At 38.3% G+C, this 23488-nt stretch overlaps 1 protein-coding gene across 1 annotated transcript in view; it reads right to left on the bottom strand.

The window, feature by feature from the left end:
- Positions 1-2631: 2631 nt before the first annotated feature.
- Positions 2632-23488, bottom strand: part of ablim1b (actin binding LIM protein 1b) — a 254903-nt gene continuing 234046 nt past the window's right edge. Inside the window, exons 21-25 of the mRNA XM_072557362.1 lie at positions 20864-20924; positions 18696-18703; positions 17445-17519; positions 11990-12070; positions 2632-11144 (exon numbers count right to left, since the gene is read on the bottom strand). Coding sequence (XP_072413463.1) covers positions 11031-11144; positions 11990-12070; positions 17445-17519; positions 18696-18703; positions 20864-20924 — 339 coding nt within the window. The 3' untranslated portion in view covers positions 2632-11030. The remainder of the gene's footprint in view (positions 11145-11989; positions 12071-17444; positions 17520-18695; positions 18704-20863; positions 20925-23488) is intronic.

Here is a 23488-nt window from a genome sequence, read left to right as displayed (position 1 = left end):
CTGTTGTCGGTAAACCTCCTTGCAGTAGTTTATTCTATTCTGAATAATGATGGCTCCTCCTTTATCTGTTGGTTTGATGACAATGTTGTGATTGGTTTTGAGAGAATGGATGGCATTGCGTTGTGATAGGGTGATGTTCTGCTCTCACCTTGTGGGTATAGCTGATGAATCTGACATTTATATATTTCCTGACAGTTTGAGCATACATGTCAAGCAACAGATGAATGGACACCGCACAACAATCAACAGACAGGAGTGTTCCCTCCCAGTAGGAGAACACTGTAGTGGTCTGGGACATTTGACCTCAGACCTTCAAGTGATCATCCTCCAAGGTGGACTTCAGGACAGGCAACAATGAAAAGTGGCCGAGCAGAGGCTGATAGCCAAGTTCAGTACCCATGAAGATGGCCTCAAGTGGGACACTGGGTTCATGTCACACTACAGGTGACCCCATTGCACTATACACACACACAGACACTCCTACACACAGACACACACACTCACGCAGACCCTCTCTTATATGTTCACACATATACTCCCACACAAACGCTCTCAGATTTATACCCCCTTTACATTCACATCCACACACACTCTCACAAACACTCATAACACTCCCTCCCCACCACACACAAACATACACACCCACCCACACGCACACATAAGTTTATGGGGTGAATTTGTACTTGCAGAATTACATTTTACTTTGCTCAAAAACTGCATGAGTCCATGTAAGATTCTGTAAACCTGTTTTTTAGATTAGAATCAGTCTGACCATTGTGGCACAGACAGCTCACAGGGAAGGTCACACCTTCAATGCATTCTCTGGGCCGACATGACACCGATTGTTAAAGTTCACTTGAGAATGTAACTTTTTAAAAAATGTTTTGTGATTTACGTATGAAAGAACTGAAACCAACATGGTCATTCTAAAAGATGAGACACTTAACAAACAATGCAGGTATTTTTCAATATATAATTTCAGTTACATCACACTGTAAACCTTTGCTATAAATTCTGTGTCTTATAATCTTATTCTCCACAAACACCTGAAGGAGCAGCACTCCGAAAGGTAGTGTTTCAAAATAAACCTGTTGGACTATAACCTGGTGTTGTGTGATTTTTAACTTTCTACTTCCATGTCTATTACCCAAACCCACATCCTCATCCTGTCATGACGTGGGTTGCTTCCAGCTCAGTCAAGCCATTTTCACCACTCATGGCCTCACTTACCAAGCTTCTTTTCTTGCCTGGCTTACTATATCATTTCCTTTGTTTGGTATTTTTAAAAATCTCTCTCTGGGTTCTCTCTCCACATATCCACTCACTCCTCCCCCACGCATCATCAACACAAATACAACCTTTTCCTGGGTAATTTCAGTTTTGAAGAAGGGTCACTGGACTCAAAGTTAACACTATTTTCTTTCCACAAATGTGGTCAGACATGCTGAGTTTATCCAGCGATTTCTGTTTTTGTGTGTGTAAAGATTGGCTCCAGTTCAATCCTTCACCTCCAGGCATCCTAGAATTTAAAATAGCTTGAGGCAAAATAAAATTACAAATGTTGTGACAGAAACCCAATGTTTTGGGGTATTGTGTCTGAATGTCTTTCTATTAATGGAAATAAGATCAGTTTCATGAATACCTTCTGCATTTGAAATGGATAATGGATGTGTAATGATTGTAATAATAGACTTGCTTGAAAGCAAAATGTTATTTAGCCACATTATCAAAAGCAAACTCACATAAAAACAATATCAACTTGTTTATAAATTTCATTGGATAGATGTGTGATGAGCAGATTTTGTTTCTAGAAAGATGTGTTAATAAATATATTAGGTTTCAAATGATTCTCTTACCAATGTACAGATTGCAATGATGAACGATGTGTTCATTTGCATCCTGGGTCAGTCATCATACAATCAAGACTTAAAATTAGAAAGTAAGGTTAGAATCCTCGAGTCAGCTGGTTAAACAGAAATATCATTTGTATCATCTTAATAGCTCCTTTCCATTGTTTCCCTTAATATAAGAAAATACACTAAATTGCCAATGTAATAAATCACATATTGACATATTAATTCACTTGTCTATACTATAATGAAAAACAATAAATTCATGTCATAAATGTAATGTACCTGCTGGCTCATCATAACAAAATATACAATGTTTGATTTGTATCAAGGAGGAAAACCTTTTGCACAGAAACTAGAAGGAGTAGGCCATTCAGCCCTTTATTTGCATGTTCTTCCTTCATATTTCATTTTAATTTGTAAGTAATAGCTATCTAGAACTATATTCAAAGTATCAATGTCAAAGCCAATCCCTTTTTCAAAGGAGATACTCTTTTGAATGGGAAGACACCTGTACCAAAGAAATAGCAAATTCTTTCCTGAGAAATTTAGAAAAAAAGTGCGAATTTTTCAAAAACCAAATATTTTAATTATAAATTAATGAAAAATTTTCATTCTCTCTGTATCATTCAGTCAAGACTTATGAAACCTGTTTTGGGAATTTAAGCATAAACATTGGCGAAGCCAGTCAAGACTTTAAATACCAATCCCTATCTCAAAAAGAAAGGTCCAATAACTTCAAGATTCTTAACGATAGAAAGAAAATCACAACATTTAAGAATAAAGCACAAAACATTCTTTATTTATTTGTGTTGAATACAATAGTAACACAGACTATAGTGGTGTAGAAGGGCAATACGTATGTGCTCCTTGCATTGCAATGATATTGAGTGAAGTAAATCGCCCTTATTTATAGAAAAAGAATCAAAGAGAGTGACAATGTGACTTCTCAATTTGTGCATACATGGTAAACTACAGAAAACAAAAACTATACAGCTGCAGCTGAAACTATTTGCTTAAAGTTAATAAAGTTGACAAGTTTTGAGGAAATGTAGTTCATGCTGCCCTTCATTAGACACAATGCAATATAATAAATCCAATGAATAAAATTGAGCAACAGCTTATTTTTCTGACTTCAGTAAGTCCAAATTAAATTAAGTTTCAATATTATGAGATGATGTTTTACCCTGTCAAATTGTTAACAACTTAGATTTATATTGCGCCCATATGGAAAAGTAATGATGGAGCACTTTCCAAGGATGTGTGAACAGCAAACAGCAAGTGGAGGACGAGGTGAAAGGAAAAAGACACAGGGCATTGTTGAAGACATTTTTTTTGGAGGCCTTTCAAAGTAGCAAAGAGACAACATGATTTAGAAGGAGAACTTCCGATTAACCATAAAGACTAAAGGCTCAGTCTTCACTGGTGGATTGGAGAAAGTTTAAATTTAACATTGAATCAGAGTCAAAGAACCAAAGAGTATGGGCTGTGACATATGGTTGGAAAAGGCTATTCAAACAGAGTGATATGGCCAAGTGAATAGAACATGAGGCTGAAAATCCTGAAGTGAACCACAAAAGCTGGGGATAGATTGAATGCTGAATGCGCAAGTCCTTCCTTTTGAAACAGAGAACTGAAATACACGGAAGGCAAAAATATTGGAAACCACAGGACAAAGTATTATAAAATCCACAAGGTGGGAAGGGAAGCATTGGCAGTGGACAGATTGAAATATGGTTTAAATCAGTTAGTAATCTGGAAGTGCGATAGCAGTAGATGGGATATATAGTAGAACTGTCACCTTGGGCTTTGGGTACAGCCACAAATCATCTTGAGAAAGCAGTTAGCAGGTTGTTTAAGTCCACATCAGAAACACATAACAGAGATCTGAATGAGACAGATTCAATTTTCAGCTGTATCTTTAAACTTATCCAGTATATATTGCTGAATAGATGGTCATGTGGATAATAATATTAAATTAAAAAACCCAAAGAACTGCAACTTGAACAACATCTCCCAACATGTCCTTACCCCAACCCCACACACCAGGCTTTATCATGATAAAGTCATACAGCATGGAAGCAGTCCATACCGGCCATGTCCCCAAACTAAATTAGTCCTCTCTGCCTGCACTTGGCCCATATTACTCTAAACCTAATCATGATCTTATTCAAATGTCTTTGAAATGTTGTAACTGTACCTGCAAACACCACTCTCTCTGGCAGTTATTCCACAGATGAACTACTTTCTGTATTAAAAAAAATTGCCCCTCATGTCCTTTTTAAATCTTTCTCCTCTCACCTTAAAAATGTGTCCCCAAGTTTTGATTCTCCCAGGCTATGACAGTTCTTTTGTCTGCCCAACTGGTTTTCTCTCTCTCTGGGCTCCATCTCCACGTATTGTTGACCACACCACTCTACCCCTCCCAACCCCACCATCAGTATATATATCAACCATTTCCTAGTTACAATCAGGTCTGAAAAAGAGTCACTGGACCTGAAACACTAACTCAGCTTTCTCTCCACAGACGCTGCTAGACCTGCTGAGTTTTTCCAGCAATTTCTGTTTTTGTTGCTGCGGATAATAACGTTGTTGTCGTCAGGGTTTCTGAAGTGACATGGTTAGGTGTCATTGCTACATATTAGTCAGAAACTACAAAGATTTGATTTCAGACAAGAGTAAAATAACAGAGGGTGGGGGCTCTTGTGGCAGAGGGTTGCCCTGGCCTTGGGTCCAAGTCCCACCTGATCGAGAGGCATGTAATAATTTCCCTGAACAGCTTGATTATAAAATAATTAGAAAGGAAGATTGGTAGCAGTGCAGAATACCAACCATAACCACCAATGGTAATCAGAAATTATAACATGAAGGCAGTGCCAGTACCCAAATTAATGACAGCTTTCTGTGCAGATTAACTGGATACCATTTACAAACTTATTTCCAATTTCTATAATATGTTTCTATGGGACTCTTGTGGCATAGGCTACTTTGGAGTCAGAAGACCTCCAGAGATGTGTCATAACATGTCTGAAAAGTCTGATTAAAATACAGGGATGGGCAATTAGTGAGGTGCAGAAAGCAGGGCAAATGTATCTAATTTTAGAAAGACATAAGTCTGTAAGTTTCTTGGATTTAGTACCAGAGGTTAAATGGAGAGGGAGGACTTGAAGTCAGACTTTGGTGGTAGTCAAGTTTTGGCTTCTGCTTTATGTTCCAAGGTCATCCCACAATCTTAAAGCAATTTAACTATAAATGTGGAAATTATGCTACAAGCTAACCATAAAATATATGAATTTTGGTGCACAAACTTGAGAGTGATTGCAGTCAGGTCCAGGGTATCAGACATGGAGACAAAAAAAATTTAATGGTACATTTACAAAATATCAACATTAATGCAGATGTGGGCCCAAGGAAAGGGAGTGTGAACTAACAGACAGCATGACTGTAGGAGTAAGGGGTGTTGCTGTAGTGAATGGAAAGAGATTGTAGTGAAAAGAGGGAAAAGCAGGATAGACAGGATACGAAGAAGTGATCAGGGTTAGCCTCCACATGTTGTAAGTAAAAGGGTGTGCATATGCTTTACTTTACATATGTTTATGTCATGCATACATGAAGGATAAAGTTGAGTGAGGTGTGAGATTAGGAACAGGATAAAGTAGCCAAAAATGAGTCATGCAGTGCAAAGACTGTATACCATACATTACCCAATACAGGGCTCAGGTCACAGCCTGACTATTTCTTGAATTGCATTCTAGAATTACAGCAAACTCAAATTGACAACTCTTGTCACAATTAACAAAAAAAAACATTGCATACTTTCCTAAAGTTCTAATACAGACCACAACTGGTTGAGGCTGGTTTTGTCAAAGACAGCAGTTAAAAATAATCATATAGGTAAAACTGAGCATTTAAAAGTGACTTGCAATTGAATTTGGTTTCATTGAAACAACTCATTTTTATATTTGCAAATATATAAGTATAGAAAATATTAACAAAAGCAAATTAGATTGTCCTTATCATCTGTACACATTGTTCTCAACATCAAATATATCAATGCTACAGGCCACTGCTCTTTCACAGAGATAATCATTGAAATTATTGTACCTCTGCACAAAACACTACACAAATTAAGCTAAAGTTCCAGGGTGATAGCTCCAAATTCTCACTGCTCATCATGGAGTCAATTTGCTATTAGTCCACTTATAATAAGTTAAAGTCACTTTTTGTATTCAATATAAATGCATTATCGAATAACTTGAACTAAAAGCAGCATAAATCATGCAATTAAGTGGAAGTTTGGTCCAACAATGAATTATCTAAAAGGATTAGATGATAGTGGAAAGATTTAATTTAATTTTGATGTCTCTTCATGAATTGATCACCTCCTCGACTGCATTTCTGGGACAGTTTCAAATGGGAATACTAAGCAGAGGCTAGAATATCTTCCGAAGAAATGCAGGAGAGGAAAATTGGCTTGGAAATTTATATTATCATACAGCAAAGTAAAGGAACTCTTCACAGAGGTTTGGAAAATGATCAGCTTCCTAATTAACTGAAAAAATAAGTACAAATTGTTTAACTTGGAAAACTTACAATTTAAAATTTTCATTTTGATAGTTGTTTTAGAATGAAATCAAATATAAGACCAAGGCACTTATTGCTTTCATAAACTTATCTCTCTTGATGCTTTTCATCTGATAAATGCAATTAAATAACGGTGAATGCAACTGTTAATTTATTTGAATATATTACAGTATATTCATTGACTTCAACTAACCTTGTCAAAGTGAAGGCAAAGGATATTATTGTGGACAAATTATAATTGCTACGTTTTTGTCATTCACACCTTCCCACATTAGGTATGGCACAATGAAATGTAAGGTACTGCTTCTACTATGTTGTCTCAAACACAGTTTTTGAGCTCTTGACAGGACCAGTTTAAATTTTGCCTTTCCCTAAACTAGCCACCTGTACTTTTGCACACAGTGAGTTAATGGTCTTAGTCACACTGTCATGAGAAGGCACTGGAATGGAGTTCCATAAAGGGAAAATAGAAATGGGAGATGGAGATAGGCTGAATAGAAATATTCCCATGGGTTCTGAGCAGATCGTCAACATGACCTCTTGGCCAGGACAGTGGTGTGATACTGAGAGATCAAGGAAAATAAATCGTATTTATAATAGAAACACACATACATAAATATACACCCTTGACATTTAATGTAACTTTATAAGGCAGAAGTTCATTTGTTAAACAATCCATTTAATGAAACAAAGTTAGTCAGAATGTAATCAGTGTTTACAAGGACAGCCCATCAGTTTCAGCAATATGTATCAACTCCAATGATGCTTGGTGAGAAGTCAGAAATCTCACCCTGAAATCTGACTTTATTACTAATCATTTTCATTTTATTCGGCAATTATCAGGTTGCAGTTTGTTTCTGTTACAGGCATTTAGGTTCACAGCCATGATCATCAACTCGTAAAGAATTAAGTGCATTTTTTTTTTAAGTTGCTTTGACATCTGTCACAGTTTTACACTGCTTGTCTCTCAGCACTGTGGCCCTGGAAGCTTAATCTGTATAAAACAAATTAGCTCCCATCACTACATATTACACAGGATATTAAAAATGATTCAGTTGTACTCTGAAATTGAAATGAGACTACTGATAGTGTTAGATAAAGGAGAAAATTCATGTGGAACATAAACTCAGACACAGACCAGTTGGGCTCAAGGGTATCTTCCCTTGCTGTAAATTTTATGTAATGTGTTAACTTGTTTTAGGAAAGTGTTTCAAAACTGGAGTTTTAAATATTAAACAGAACATTATGTGAAAATGCCAGTTACAACATCTTATGAGAAAACTAACAAAGTCCAGTTTAACCAAAATGCTCAGTCTGGTGCTTGTAAATTCTTAACTTCTATATTTGCTCCATATTGCACAACACATATTAGCTGTTAATTAACTATTACCAAGCAACCATACGGCATGCCTCAGTGACTCTAAACAGAAAGTATTACTCCAACGTTATGCCAAAAATGTCAACATGATTCTTCACATTTTTATTCATACTAGTATGACTAATTTAAAGAACGAAGACAATAAATAAAACACTGACAACTTTGCTTGATTCATGGCATTCACTGATAGACTAAAAGAAAAGCAACTTATAAAAATCTGACCACATTTCCTACACTTAACTCTTCCAATTGAATCAGAACGCTTCCTGCAGATGTTAAATTCCATCATTATTTTAAAAATTACATACTTCATGATATCTGAATGCTAGCAGTTGCAATTAAAAAGCACAGAGGGGATAAAACAGAATTGAACATACAATTCTGGAGGCAACTTGCATCAGGTCCATTTTTAAAACTTTGTACTATATCCAAATGAACCAGATAAAACTCTAAATGTAATGACTTCTTATAAGTTTCCATACAATATCAAGCAGGCAAGTACTTGTTGACTATAAGAATCATATCACTTATCACTAACAAACTCCCATTATTAGAATCACTCAGATATGGTTTTCAGTGTTTCATCTGCAACAGATTATGAAGCCTATTTTCCTATGCTTTGTACCCTGCAAAGAAGAGAAAAGCAGAAGAAATAGTGGCACAGATCTCTGCAACCAAATATCCATCCCTCAATTGCATTGCTTAGGATTTAGTGGATACATCTGAAGACAGGGGAAGCAGTTGAGTGCTTTCTTGAAGATCCTATGCAATTGAGGAAAGAACTATGTAAAGGTATCTAACTTTCATCTATAAATATTGGATTGATGACCGTTTCTAGACACCAGAAGTACAAGTTCAACTTTCCTTTTCTATCTTTAGATGCAGGGTACTGCTGGGAGTGAGTTATAAATGGCTGATTTGCACCAAGAAATACAGCGAAGACGAAATTCTGTCCGGTGGGCCATAGCCTAAGTTTAAGGATCGGCTCAACCTATAGTGGTATGTGACAAAGTGAGACTCCCCGCAGGAGTGAGCCTCACTATCCTTCGTTTTGGAGTCGGTTCAAAGCTTAACACCTAATTTACAACATGCAGGTTAAGCTTTACCGCAAAACTGTCTCCCACACACTAAATATTGATTTCACGTGCACCCTTCGAAACTTTGGGATATAAATTGGGCAGGGATACTAAATGAGCACTGACATTAGGGCACCCTACTTTGCCATCAGCTTAATTCTGTTTTCCATAAACTACACGGAACTGAATATCAAGTGGCGTGTAACCCTGCTGTTGATTTGCTGTTATCCATTTTCTATTATTGCTCCAGACAAAGTTATACCCCACAGTATCGAGAAACATTGCAACCAATAGAACAAGACTTCAAATTAGATAAAATGCATAATTTTTTAAAATATAGAAAATGCATACAAATTCTACAACTGAATACCTGGTGATAAATTAAAATGCAAATGAAATGTTTGGTTGAAGGAACAAAATATTGTTTGGGGTTAGCCATGTGGTGGATTGTCCACTGTTCATCAATTTTAATTGCTTTTTAAAGACATTTTTCTTTTACAAACACAAGATGATATAATTTTCAGGTGCAGTGAGAATTGTTGGATTTACATAATTGAATATTTAATTGTAATATTCAGTGAAAGCATTTAAAAACCAAAAGATAATTCAGTTGTTCTATAAACTGACTGAAAACTCACCATTGCCTCTAAGACAATGAGTGACAATGCTATAAGGGGCTGTTTGTAATCTATTATTCAAATGTATCGTCTCAGGGAAGTTACTTAATAACTTCAGAATCATGTCAGGAAAGGGAGGCAAAACTAATTTACATGAAAAAAAGCACCCGGTGGGAACACAGATAGGATAAGATGCTTACCTGTTGTATCACTTATCCTATTGTATTCTTCAACATGTTAAAACTTAGTCTAAGGCAGCAACTCCACATGTCTGGTTTCTATTGAACTGAGGCTATAGTTTGTACATATATACATATAATAATTTTCTCTCTATACTGGACCAAATTGCCTATCCATTCAGGTCTAATCCAAATAAGATCTTTGGCAGGCACACTGCAGCATCCTTATAAGACTATATCATACTTTTAAAGATGATGTAACTTTTTTTTATGAAGTGGGAATATATTAGTCTTGAAATTATACAATATAACACTAATGTATTAATTCTGCACTATTTCAATAGTGACAGTAAGCTACGGTAACTGCCTCAATTAAAACAGTGTGCAGAATAATTACATACAACCCCAAGCTATTATTTCTAGGCTCTTAACTGCAGATCAGCTGGGAATGATATGAAAACTGGCCCATTTATTCAAAGTACTTAAGCAAGTGAAATAGTCATTTTATGACACTTGCAATGTCCCAACGCACAAAATAATAAAGGACTGATGTGGTACTCAGGGAATCGGTGCAAGTGACAATTTATAACATTAAGGCAAGTACAGACACAAGTAATAACGTGATACACAAAATATCTGGGCAATAATTTCAACATTTCCTGTTTTGTTTTCAATACAAATGAACGAAGTGACACACTGATATGAAGTCATTTTATCATTTCTCCATGAACCTGAACTGCTGACTCTGAGCAGCATTTCTCTTATCATTTTTTTCTTGTATATTTCTCTCTGACATGACTATTATGTATAGCAGCTGTACATACATCTTTTCAATGACAGCACACAGTGTAGAAGTTTTCAAGCAATAAAATCCAAAGCATAACTTTGTACAAACCAACTCCAAATTAAAACCCTCACCTCTTGTATCCACAAACCCAGGCTTTCACAGTGCAAGGCATAGGACACTGGTTGCTGCAGGTTGCTTAGAGTAGGATGGCTAAATATTTAAATATGTTTCCAAAGCACAGTATTCAAATCATTTATAAAAGAAAATTTGTTATCCAATTCATTACAATAACCAATCTATAATAACTCTAGAAAGGTCAGAGAAAGTTATTGTTTAACAAGAAATGATATTACTGTCATTAATGTTATTAAGGAAATTGCAATAGAATTCTCAGGTGAAAATTATCGCAACTTTTATACGACTATCAATTTCTGTGACCTTGCACTGGTCATCTGCATTAGCATTGGGATTTTGCTAACTTCCATAATGCTTCCCTTACAAAATATTACTTTGCTATTTGGCCTCTGCGGTCACCCATTTCCATCAAGCGTTTTGTTGACTAAAAGAGGTGAGCTTTCTTCTTAAGTTCATTCCGCTTCCAAAGTGGTAGCCTGTCAAATTCCTGGATGGCCATATTAAATAGATGGTAAAAAACGTCAGGGGCTAGATGACGCTAGAAGAGTAAATGATAAAGGGAAAACATTTGGTTATTAAAGTTTATTTTCAACAATGCTGAAGTTACATTTATTTATCTATGATTAGTTTATTTTGTCCTTTGTTAATATGCACATTCCATAATTTTCTCAAGTCACTGACAAACTGGATGCTATTCCTTTTTTCAACAAAACTTTATCTAGTAAAACTGCACTTCAGATATTATGTTTCAGTTTTGGTCATCCAGACACATCGAACTGAGGAAATTGTGTAGAGTTTCACAGTTAATCTACAGTGTCAGTAGACTGAGATAAAGAGTCGGGGAACGAGGCAGATGAGCAAGAACAAGTTATTAGGCGGAGCAGAAGTTAAATCCAGAATTTTACTTTCAGTTAAATCACAAGTGCCAGAACAAAGCCAGCATTGATACCAGAAAATATATTTCAAATAACGAACAAATCATAACAGCAAACCACTGCCTTATTTTAAAAGAAACCAAAATGCTATGTGTGGGTGTTGCAGATTTCTGTGCAAGAATTGTCGGATGAAAAGAATAGTTTCCTTCATATCCTGTTATCTTTGTGATACAGAATATTGAACTGATGCTTTGCCCTGAAATGAAACTCATATGTGCTGAACTGAAGACACCAAACCACATGAACTACATCATCCTGAAACACTTTCTTAAAAGGCTCTAGTGACACAAGATTTTTTCCTCCAAGTAGTCACACATTTGAAAATCAGAGCATTACAAGCCAGTTTATTAGATTTGGTACAAGTGCCCATTCCAATTCCCAAACAGCAACATTCATTCCCAATTCTTCATGCCATGATCTCACCTCCAGTCTTGTTCTGTCTACATACCTCCAGTCTTGTTCTGTCTACATCTCTTGGTAATTTGCTGCGTCCCCTGTTAGTCACTGCAAGCACTTGGTAAGGGTAAATCTACACAATAGAAGAAAAGTTATATTGGTAAGGGAAATTCAATTTGATTACTTATCTTCATTAAGTTTTTCAAATATGCATCCTTTTAGAGCTTCTCATTCTAATCTATAGAATATGACATTGATATGATCCTGGTAGAAATCAATAGGCTGATGGGAATGATCCATTAAAATATTTTGTCGGAACCAACAAACTAAAGCAACACTATTTTAAACACTATTCAGAAATGTATAATCTCAACCATAGAAAAAGTCTCTATTTAACTTTCAAAATAACAAAAAATATCCCTTGGAGGCTATGTCTCTTAAAAGGACACTTCATTCTCCAGAAACCAGTATAAAATGGTGACCTTTCTTTTTAAGTTCATTCTATTTCCAACGTGGTAGCCTGTCAAAAACTCCTACCTCCAGAACGCTTACAAGAATTAACAGTAGGCATAGACTTTACCAAACCTTGAATTTGCTTTATCATTCAATAAGATCAAAGTTGACATGATTGTGGTCAAATTTCAAGCTGCCACCTCATAGCACTTGCTTCCTTTCTTTTCCTTTCTCAGCTGGATACTTCTAATCCCAGAACTGACTTTCACAGTGAGGGATAAATTGGTGAATCTCCCCTCTAGCCAAAGTAGATGAATGTCCCAATCTCGATTGAAACCTCATGAACTTGATCTCTTCAAACCGAATGTGCACAGCCACCACTTTTTGGATGGTGACTAACAGAGCCAGGACTAACTGCCTTCACCTTGCTGCTATCTCCCTTTGTTTCCCATGTTCTTGCAGACTGTCATAGCTATTTTAAGATAACCTGAAAACTCAGTTGACAATTATTTCCTTTATTCTGTTTCACTCTCAAAAGGCAACCACCATGGCAACAGGAATCACATGGGTTCTGCATCCAGTTAGAAAGACTAATCAGTTATTGTGTGAATCCCACAACTCCATTCTATTTTGGAATTAAATATGCAGTTTAACAAGTGTAGTCATTAAAAATCTGACGTTCCTAGCACCTCCCTGTGTCTTGGAGATTTACAGTCTATTCACTAACAACACAGTTATAGGATCCTTCTTTCACAACTGTATTGTACCTGTTATGGACCAGACCAAACTCCCTCAAAATATATTATGAGGACAGCTTAGACCCGATCATGTTCTTATTTTAAAGGTAAGTGTAAGGTGTTGCATTCCAGATGCAGTTCAATTGGTCAAACTACTCAACTTTAAGCAAAACACATTTATCTCTCCACCCTGGAGGCTCCCTGCCTTCAGTCCTGATGAAGGGCTTTTTCCCGAAACGTTGATTTTCCTGCTCCTCAGATGCTGCCTGACTGGCTGTGCTTTCCCAGCACCACTCTAATCTAAACTCTGATTTCCAGCATCTGCAGTCCTCATGTTTGCCCTTTAAGCAAAACACACTGTATCTTTACACTACAGTTAAACTACAGACAAAATAAAAAGAAAATGAAAGAATTAGCTTAACTGTAACTCTACCAAAATGCTTAATATAGTATATACTAATTAATAATATATACTAATTAACTGTTCCAATTAGTAACATCTCATAAACATGTCAGTAAAATAGATTGTCTCATATGTAATTCTAGCAGCAGGAAGAGAACCCCAGCTTTAGAGAGGAATAAAAGGTTCCACAGCCAGCTTCATGACGCCAGCAATTGCTGAAAGCTAAACCCAAAAACTCTGGTTCTGCGGGAGCTTGATCCCACCCACTCAGGCTACTTCTATTGTTCTAAACTCTAAAAACACCTGAAAGCCTCACCAGCTGTTTGCACTATTGGCTTTGAGCAGACTGCACGATACCTCTGTTTCAACCTTTCTTCATAAAAAAAAGAAGAAAATACACCTCTTACAGCCATAGTATGATCACATACAACTCAAGGCTGTTGTTGGGCAGAATTCAAACAGTTAATGTGATCCCTTTCATTTCTGCATTTTACTATCAATTAAAGATACAGTCCCAAAGCATGACAATTATGCAAACTTCATATCATAACCACTCTCTTGCGATTACTTAAGTGGTAAGTGGGGAGCCCAACACAGTGTAAAAAATAAGGTTGGAGCATTTGTAACAATAATCAGTCAGAAGTGTCATGTGGATGATCCATCTCAACCTTCACTAGACATCCCCAGATTGTCAGTCTTCTGCCAATTCATTTCACTCCATGTGTTACCATGAAACAGTTAGAGGCACTGGATATAGCAAAGACTATGGGCTCCAATAACATTCCAGCAATAGTACCAAAGACTGGCCAAGCTTCTCCAGTACAGTTACAACACAGACATTAATGTCCTGTACACAAAAAGTAGAACAAATTCAACTGGGCCAATGACCACCCCATCAGTCTGATGTTAATCATCAATAAAGGGATGGAAGGTGTCATCAACAGTGTTATCAAGCAGCACTTACTTAATAATAAACAAAATCAGAAATTGCTGGAAAAACTCAGCAGGTCTGGCAGTATCTGTGGAGAGAAAGCAGAGCTAAAGTTTTGGATCCAGTGACCCTTCTTTTTGGTTTACTTAAAAAAACTTGCTCACTGATGCCCAGTTTGGATTCCACCAAGGCCACTCAGCTCCTGATCCCATTACAGAGCTGAATATCAAAGGTGAGAGTAATTGCCCTTGACACCAAGGGCATTTGACTGTGGCATCAAAGAACCCTAACAAAACTAGAGTCAGTGGGATTCATGGAGAAAACTCTCCACTGATTGGAGTTGTACCTAGCACAAAGGAAGATGGCTGTTGTTGCTAATCATCTTAGCTCCAGGATATCACTCCAGGAGTTCCTCAGTGTACTGTCCTAGCCCCAACTATCTTTAGTTGCTTCATCAACGACCTTCCATTCTTCCTAAGGTCATCTTGGAGATGTTCATCGAAGACTACACAGCACTACCAGTGACTTCAAATACTGAAGCAGACCATTACATTACAGCATGGAAACAGGCCCTTCGGCCCAACAAGTCCACACTGACCTGCCAAAGCGCACCCACCCATGCCCCTACATTTACCCCTTACCTAACACTACGGGCAACTTAGCATGGTCAATTCACCTGACCTGCACATCTTTGGACTGTGGGAGGAAACTGGAGCACCTGGAGGAAACCCACACAGACACGGGGAGAACATGCAAACTCCACACAGTCAGTCACCTGAGGCAGGAATTGAACCCGGGTCTCAGGCAGCTGTGAGGCAGCAGTCCAAATGCAGCAAAACCTGGACAATATCCTTTTGCTGACAAGCAGCAAGTAACATTCATGCCACACAAATGTCAGATAATGACTATCCCCATCAAAACAGAAGCTAACTATCCATCACCCTTTGACATTCAATGGCCTAACCATCACTGAATCAACATCCTGGGAGTTACTATTGATCAGAAACTGAAATGTACTAGCTATCTAATACACTGGCTATAAAGACAGGCTAAAGAATAGATATCCTGTGGTAGGTAATCCACCTCCTGACTCACCAAAGCCTGCCCACCATTTACAAGGCACAAGTCAGGAGTGTGATGGAATACTGTCCACATGCCTGGAACAGGGCAGTTTCAACTATACCCAAGAAGCTTGACATCATCTACGACAAAGTAATCCACTTGAATGACATCATATAGCCAAATATTCACATATTCCACCACCAATACTCACTATCAGTAGCGTGCAGCATCTGTAAGAAGCACTGTAGAAATTCTCTACAGATCCTGAGACAGCATCTTCCAAACCCACAACCGCTACCATCTGGAAGGACAATTGCAGCAGATACATCGGAACAAAATGATCTGCAAGTTTCACCTCTAACCACTCACCATCCTGACTTGGAACTATATTGCCATTCCTTCAGTGTCACTGGTCAAATTCTGCAACTCACTCCCAAACAGCATTGTGGGGATACCAACACCAACACCAAATGGACTTCAGCAGTTTAAAAAGGCAGCTCACCTTCTCCAAGGCAACTATGGGCAATGTTGGCCTGGCCAGGAATACTAATACTGCATGTATGAACATTAAAAAAAAGGAAGTCCTATCCAAAAAAAAATAGCATTCTTAATGTTTTAACAATTAACTCACTACATCAAGTATTTTTACCAGTCCCTTCTTTTTTGACTCATGTCATCAATGTGAAATCCCCATCAACACTCTTATACAGCCAACCAGAGTCAGCAGTTCTATATTGGTGACAGTGCTAGTGGGAAAACAGTAGTTGCTGCCAGTACTGCACCCACCAGAGGCCAAAGTTCAAGAGTCACCCAGCCACAAGTTAGGTGCCTTGATGTGGTGGGTCACTGGTCAGGGAGTCTGCTCCCATTAAGCAATCTTTGCAATGCAGAGTCCCTCAATAAGTGCCTTTGAGCAAGGGATCCTGACTAGGCTTACTTCTTGGCTTCTCACTTGGCAAATCCCCATTTAGGGCCTCAACTGGTGGTGGGCCTTCCTGCTGTAGATTTAGTCAGGGTAGAGTTAGGAAGAAAGCAGTGACTCCACCTTCTACACTTACACCTGTTTAAATGCGCCCACATACAAATTTGACACATAGGAAGCTGTTAAATTCCACTCAGGTTCTCAACTACATACCTAATCATAGGAGGCTGACAAAGTTAGCTGTATACTAATGAGATTCTGCAATAAAATGGAAACAGAAAATTTTGGAAAGACTCAACAAGTCTGCAGGCCTCCATGAAGAGAGAAATAAAATTAATGTTTTGTTTCAAGTATAATTCTTCTTCATTCATATTGAACTCAAAACATCAACTTTATTTCTCTCCCCACAGCAGGCCTGGCTGAGTGTTCCCAATATTTTCCGTTTTAATTTTAGCATCTGCCATATTTTGTTTTTATTTAAATGAAATGCAAGTCTTGACTTGGGATCTACATTAATAGGAGATTAGCATAACGTTTACTCAGTTATCAGGGTCATTTCTACCAAATGTTTTGTCTATTTAATTACTTTCAAATTTATTTTACATGTCTATTTTCAACAGGTTTCCTCTCCGTGCAAACCTATTTGCCAAAGGGAATTAAAAACAAATGATCATTTCTAAAAGTGATGCACAAATCGAGAGTTATAGTGAAATAATGCACTGAAACAATAGGAGGATGTGGGCTAACTGGCCACATAGTTTTAAGTTTATAATCTTGCCTATGATTTCGGAGAGGTTATCTGTTGGGACTACACCCTTTCTCCACAGGAAGAACATGAAACTTTTGTACACCTAACAGAACTGATAATCTGGAAGTATGCCAATTAGTCTAGGAAACACCAGCTGATTTTTTTTGCTTACTTTAGTTATTCTTATCATATGCAGTAAACTTCTTAAAAAAATTATCGGTGTACAATTTTACTGATTTTTGTAGACTTGCCTTTGGCTCCAGCATGTTAGGCATTGAAACTCCCCTGTCCATCCTTGTTCCTTGAACAGTTCCATCCTGTGTAGGCTGTAAAAGGTAGAGAGAGAAATAATGACTGTGTGTCAATGACAGTCACTAAACTTCAGAGAACTAAAATGCATTTGCTGTAAGCTAGCTTGTTCTAAGTGTAAAACAAATATAGATAACAGTATTTTTCCTCAAAGAAAAACTAACCCACAAATGATTCTATACAATCTACAGTCCTTTACAACAGGCACAGTGTTGCAAGATCAACTAATGCTTTGTTGTATTTATGAATTAAAAGTACTATCAGAATTAATATGATAGAAATGCAGCATGATAGTGAATTTAAGTAATTTTACAATGCGCTGCAATAGCAGTATGAACAATGCAATTCAAATACCTTTGGTTTTACCACCAAATCTCTATTATGATTTCTGCTAATGTCAAAAAGAAAATCTAACTTCAAAGGTATAAAATTCTTTCAGGGTCAAAATGTGATTTATTTTTGAAATGCTCAGGTAAACTCAATTGACTTGGTGAGTTTAATTTGCATGATTCCAATTCTCAATCAAATAATCTGACTTTCCAAACCATAGTTCATTTGAGTACTATATATGGAAATATTACATGGAGTCAACTGGAGAGGAAGTTGACCTACTGTTTCAGCATATTTTCCAAGAGGAACAAAATATAAACAAAATTATGGGCTAAAATCCAAAGTTAAAGAATAAAAAGAAACCTTCATGATGTGCATTTTTAAATATACTTGAATAACTGTATGCATATTTGGATTTGCAGTTTGTGGAAGAACCAAAATTTGGAATGATATTCTCAAGCTTTATCCTTATCCTGGCCTAGTTCCCTTGAAGCAGATGTTGTGTGCAATTATTCATATAAAACATTTAAAAGTCAAAATAGTTATATATTTTGACATTACAGTTAACACTACTTAGTGCATTCTGATGAAGCTTTGTACACATTATTCATTGCTTCTTCTCATCGATAACTAAATGGTCCTATTGAATATAAAAATTCTTAGATTTTATTTCAAAGTAATTAGGCTAAGAATCACTACAAAATATTCTTGACTGGCGTCTGGATTACTTGAAGTCAGTTATTACATGAGTTTATGCATCTCCTCAGCATGCACAAAAAAGTGTAGGTACTATGGTTTAAAAAGTAAGCTTTTCCTTTTTACACTTAACGTATTTTTTGACCTTCTTAATGGCATCAACATACCAGCGTTTCTGAAAAAGAAAAAAAAGGAAAGCTATTACTTTGGTGCTCAGCACCTTTGTATATGTTATTACGTTTTCTTTAATTATTAAAAATTTACATACCAATGCATTTTGAGTCCATTATACTAACTCAGTTCTGCTAACCAGGTTCTACTTGTCTCTATGTGTGACTTCATCTATTGTAGGATGGGTGGTAGACACTAATCACTATCAATACTGCCCATTACTAACCTCCAGAGATACAGAAGCCACACCAGCTTAGCAACACATACTTCTGCCAGGCAATCATTCAATCCTAAAGATTCTAAATTGCATAAAGTTCAAAGGCAGTTCTGACGCATGGGCCATCTGGTTCAGACAGAAGTACTCCACCTCTACTCAGCTGTTATCCCTGCCTATGTCTGAATCATTTTGATAAAACTCTTATCTCTTCTACTTCAAGAGAAATGTTTTTCTACATTATAAAATTGGATCAGACATGTAGTTATATCAATGTATTAATTTGCAGTGTGGTAAGAAAGATTAAGACTTAGTTGTTTATTTTTAAGGTCATAATTGGTTCCAAAATATAATTGTCTTTATTGACTGATAAGGCCCTTAGCCCTGCTTGATCTCACATCAGTTTTCCAATGTTAACCTTTGACTCCTTTGCCACTGAGGTCTTCACTCAGGATTGGCTAATGAATTCACATGGAATTTCACTAATTATTGCTTACTGCAGATATCAGAGCTGAAAATGTGTTGCTGGAAAAGTGCAGCATGTCAGGCAGCATCCAAGGAACAGGAGAATCGACGTTTCGGGCATGAGCCCTTCTTCAGGAATGTTCCTTGGATGCTGCCTGACCTGCTGCGCTTTTCCAGCAACACATTTTTCAGCTCTGATCTCCAGCATCTGCAGTCCTCACTTTCTCCTACTGCAGATATCAACCCATTGTAAATAAATAGTTTAATACCTTTATTAAAATAACAAAGAAATGAATTAAGCACCCTGATTTTCACAGAACTCTTTCAATTATTGATGTGTGTATCCAGGTACTATGTACTAGTGAGCTATTTGGCGATGAGTTAATCACAGTCAATCCATTTCTCATCAAACATTGAACAAACGTGCAAGTTCCAACAGCACTCACTGAATAAAGATCAGTAATCCGGACTGATTTTATTCTCCTTTGTCATCTACCTAGCTGAGAATTCTGTCATTTCAATTTCCCGCAACACTGAACAATGGCCACCATCTGTTCTGCTTCCAACTGCTAGGTGGCAGTGCCAAGCTGTTTTAGTAAAAGGAAACTCAGGCATGCAGCTACAGCCTCTAACACTTGTTTCAGCAATAATATAGCATATAATGCTAACTTTTAAAAAGATTACTCTTCCCTATACTTTGCTAGCAACACAATTTAAAAAGGCAGTGTTATTAAAATAGGCTGGGCATAAATTAAAATCCAGAAGCTGTGGTCTAAGCATAGTATTTGATGTCAGTGAGAAGCAGGAATGATAATTAAAAATCATTTCTTTCAGAAAACGAAATAAGATTTCCATTAGAACAATGTGAGGCACAACATGCTGTTGAATGGCAGGTCTTTGATATCTGGGGCAGTGCCAAGTACTTCCTTGAAAGTTTGGAGAGAAGACAGGAAGATGTTGTTTTTTAACTAAATATGGATGCCACATGCTAAATTCTGGTACCTAGTTGCCTGGGATGTTGATAAAACGTAGAACAGGAAATGACTATTCACTCCACCAAGTCCACTTCCAAGTAGCACTGTAGGATCACTGGGTTACAAGGAGTAGGGATAGGGATAGCAATGTAACCATTTAGTGTGGCACTAGAAAAGCTCAACAGGTCAGGCAATATCCAGGGAGCAGGAGAATTGACATTTCAGGCATCAGGAATTTATGCCCAAAACACTGACTCTCCTGCTCATCAGATGCTGCCTGAAGATTGTGCTTTTCCAGTACTACACTTTTTGACTCTGACTCTTCAGCACCTGCAGTCCTCACTTTCTCTCATCCACTTACTGTGGGCAACTTATGTTCAGTGTGGTTTAACAGAATTCCTACAGATACTTGGAGTAAGGGTAAACTATAACACCTGGACTATTTTCTGGAAGAGAAGTTTCAACACATGTACAAACTGAGCAGAAATATTCATCTGAAAGGCATACCTACCTCTGACAGCTTCTCCTACGTCACTGTAACTGTCATATTGTGTGAAATCTGTGGATTGTGGCTACCAGGACAAAGGAAAGCAGAATCAAAGTCTAAACAGATAATTGTATTCTGCCAGTTATTATAGCTTGATTACAACATCATCATGCTTTACTATAAAGACATACAAAGAATGCAGAGAAAGCAGTCAGACTTAACCAATTCCTTTTATTCCTTTTGACTGACTGCATTTGCAATTGGGAAGTAAAAGATAGCAACAGACACCATTGTGGAGCATGAGATCTCAACACTCATTCTTGTGTGGTATTTGTGTATTTTTTGTGAAAATACTTTGGAACATGATTGGAAACACTGGAACTACGGAAATAGGGAGAGGAGGGGGATTAGCTAGACCAATCAGCTAATGAACCACGTACATGCATTATTAGGAAGTTTCAACAGAGTACTTAATAGCAAAGCACAAGCAGCACGCAGCCCCACTCTGACTGGAGGGAATGGTAAGGCTGGAGGACCTTGGTGTATGAGTCAATATTCTCTGATGAAGTCAGATTATGGCTCACAAATGTTCAAAAACCTACAAACTGGGTTAAGACCTGCTGCGTCTGATAAATATATGCCAGAATTTCAAAACCAGTGAAAGAGAAAGATTGCAATATTTTGCACTAAACAGTAGCAGATGCTTGTTAAATAAATGTACTAGGCGAGCACATTTACACTACATGTTGTGAAGATCACTTCCTACTCGACATCAGGCCAGTGCTAAAACACTTTCTCCAGAATCAACCTTTGATGAGTCAGCAATTTATTTTGAATGGCTGCTAAATCAAACATATATCAAGTACACTCTGACCAGCTTCATATATGAGCTCATCAGATTCTATTGAAATGGGAAACAAAAATTTGCATTCTTTTAGGTCTCAATTGTGCTCCTACGGGGAGTTCTCATTGGGACTTTCAAAGGGGTTCCCCCTGAATTAGCAATGGTGACAATTTTTCAACCTCTACAATTAACAAATGTAGGCAAATTCTGCTGGAAGACAATCAGACACTTTCCAACTTGAGTGTTGTAGCAGTAGCCTTCCATAGATGGTAATGAGTAGAGAGAGGGGGCACATTTTAATGTAGGCAACAGGGGACCTAGCCTTCAGATGGAGAGTTAGTGAGAGCCCTGTGTCATCATTTCAGGAAGGGGAGCTGCATTTAATGCCAATCAAACACTGAACTGAGCAGTGGCAGTATCCAAGATCAAGGATGCTCCATTTGGAAGAGGGTATTTCACTCCCATTCACCTCCATTTTGCCCTCTCACTGCGTACCATGACTGCTGGGGACATGGTGGCTGTTGGTACTAGTGCACTCATCTGATGCGGAGGATTAAGGAAGGATTCAGACAGGTAAAATAACCAGCTCAGATTTTACAGACCATCCTACATACAAGGCCCGAGTCCAAGAGGATAAAGATCTTGGAGTCCCGGGGGTAGTGACATTGATCTTGGGATAAGCAGTCCATCCGGTGAGCAGATGGAAAGGAAGAGCTGAAAAATGTGTTGCTGGAAAAGCGCAGCAGGTCAGGCAGCATCCAAGGAGCAGGAGAATCGACGTTTCGAACATAAGCCCTTCTTCAGGAATGAGGAAAGTGTGTCCAGCAGGCTAAGATAAAAGATAGGGAGGAGGGACTTGGGGGAGGGGCGTTGGGAATGCGATAGGTGGAAGGAGGTTAAGGTGAGGGTGATAGGCTGGAGAGGGGGCGGGGCGGAGAGGTCGGGAAGAAGATTGTAGGTCAAGAAGGCGGTGCTGAGTCAGAGGGTTGGGACGGAGATAAGGTGGGGAGGAAGGGAAATGAGGAAGATGGAGAAATCTGCATTTATCCCTTGTGGTTAGAGGGCTCCTAGGTAGAAGATGAGGCGCTCTTCCTCCAGGCGTCGTGTTGCCATGGTCTGGCGATGGAGGAGGCCAAGGACCTGCATGTCCTTGGCGGAGTAGGAGGGGGAGTTAAAGTGTTCAGCCACAGGGCGGTTGGGTTGGTTGGTGCGGGTGTCCCAGAGGTGTTCTCTGAAACGTTCCGCAAGTAGGCGGCCTGTCTCCCCAATGTAGAGGAGGCCACATCGTGTGCAGCAGATGCAGTAAATGGTGTGTGTGGAGGTGCAGGTAAATTTGTGACAGATATGGAGGAATCCCTTGGGGCCTTGGAATGAAGTGAGGGGGGAGGTGCGGGCGCAAGATTTGCATTTCTTGCAGTTGCAGGGGAAGGTGCCAGGAGTGGAGGTTGGGTTGGTGGGGGGGTGTGGACCTGACGAGGGAGTCGCAGAGGGAGTGGTCTTTCTAGAACGCTGATAGGGGAGGGGAGAGAAATATATCCTTGGTGGTGGGGTGTGTTTGGAGGTGGCGGAAATGCCGAAGGATAATACGATATATCTGAAGGTTGGTGGGTGGTAGGTGAGGACAAATGGGGTTCTGTCCTGGTGGCGATTGGCGGGGCGGGGTTCAAGGGCGGAGCAGCGTGAAGTGGAGGAGATGCGGTGGAGAGCATTGTCAACCACTTCCGAGGGGAAATTGCGGTCTTTGAAGAAGGAGGCCATCTGGGTTGTTCGGTATTGGAATTGGTCCTCCTGAGAGCAGATACGGT

Source organism: Chiloscyllium punctatum, chromosome 38 (assembly GCF_047496795.1).
Source record: "Chiloscyllium punctatum isolate Juve2018m chromosome 38, sChiPun1.3, whole genome shotgun sequence".
In the NCBI taxonomy this organism is placed as follows: domain Eukaryota; kingdom Metazoa; phylum Chordata; class Chondrichthyes; order Orectolobiformes; family Hemiscylliidae; genus Chiloscyllium; species Chiloscyllium punctatum.
This window is presented reverse-complemented; position numbering and strand designations above follow the sequence as displayed.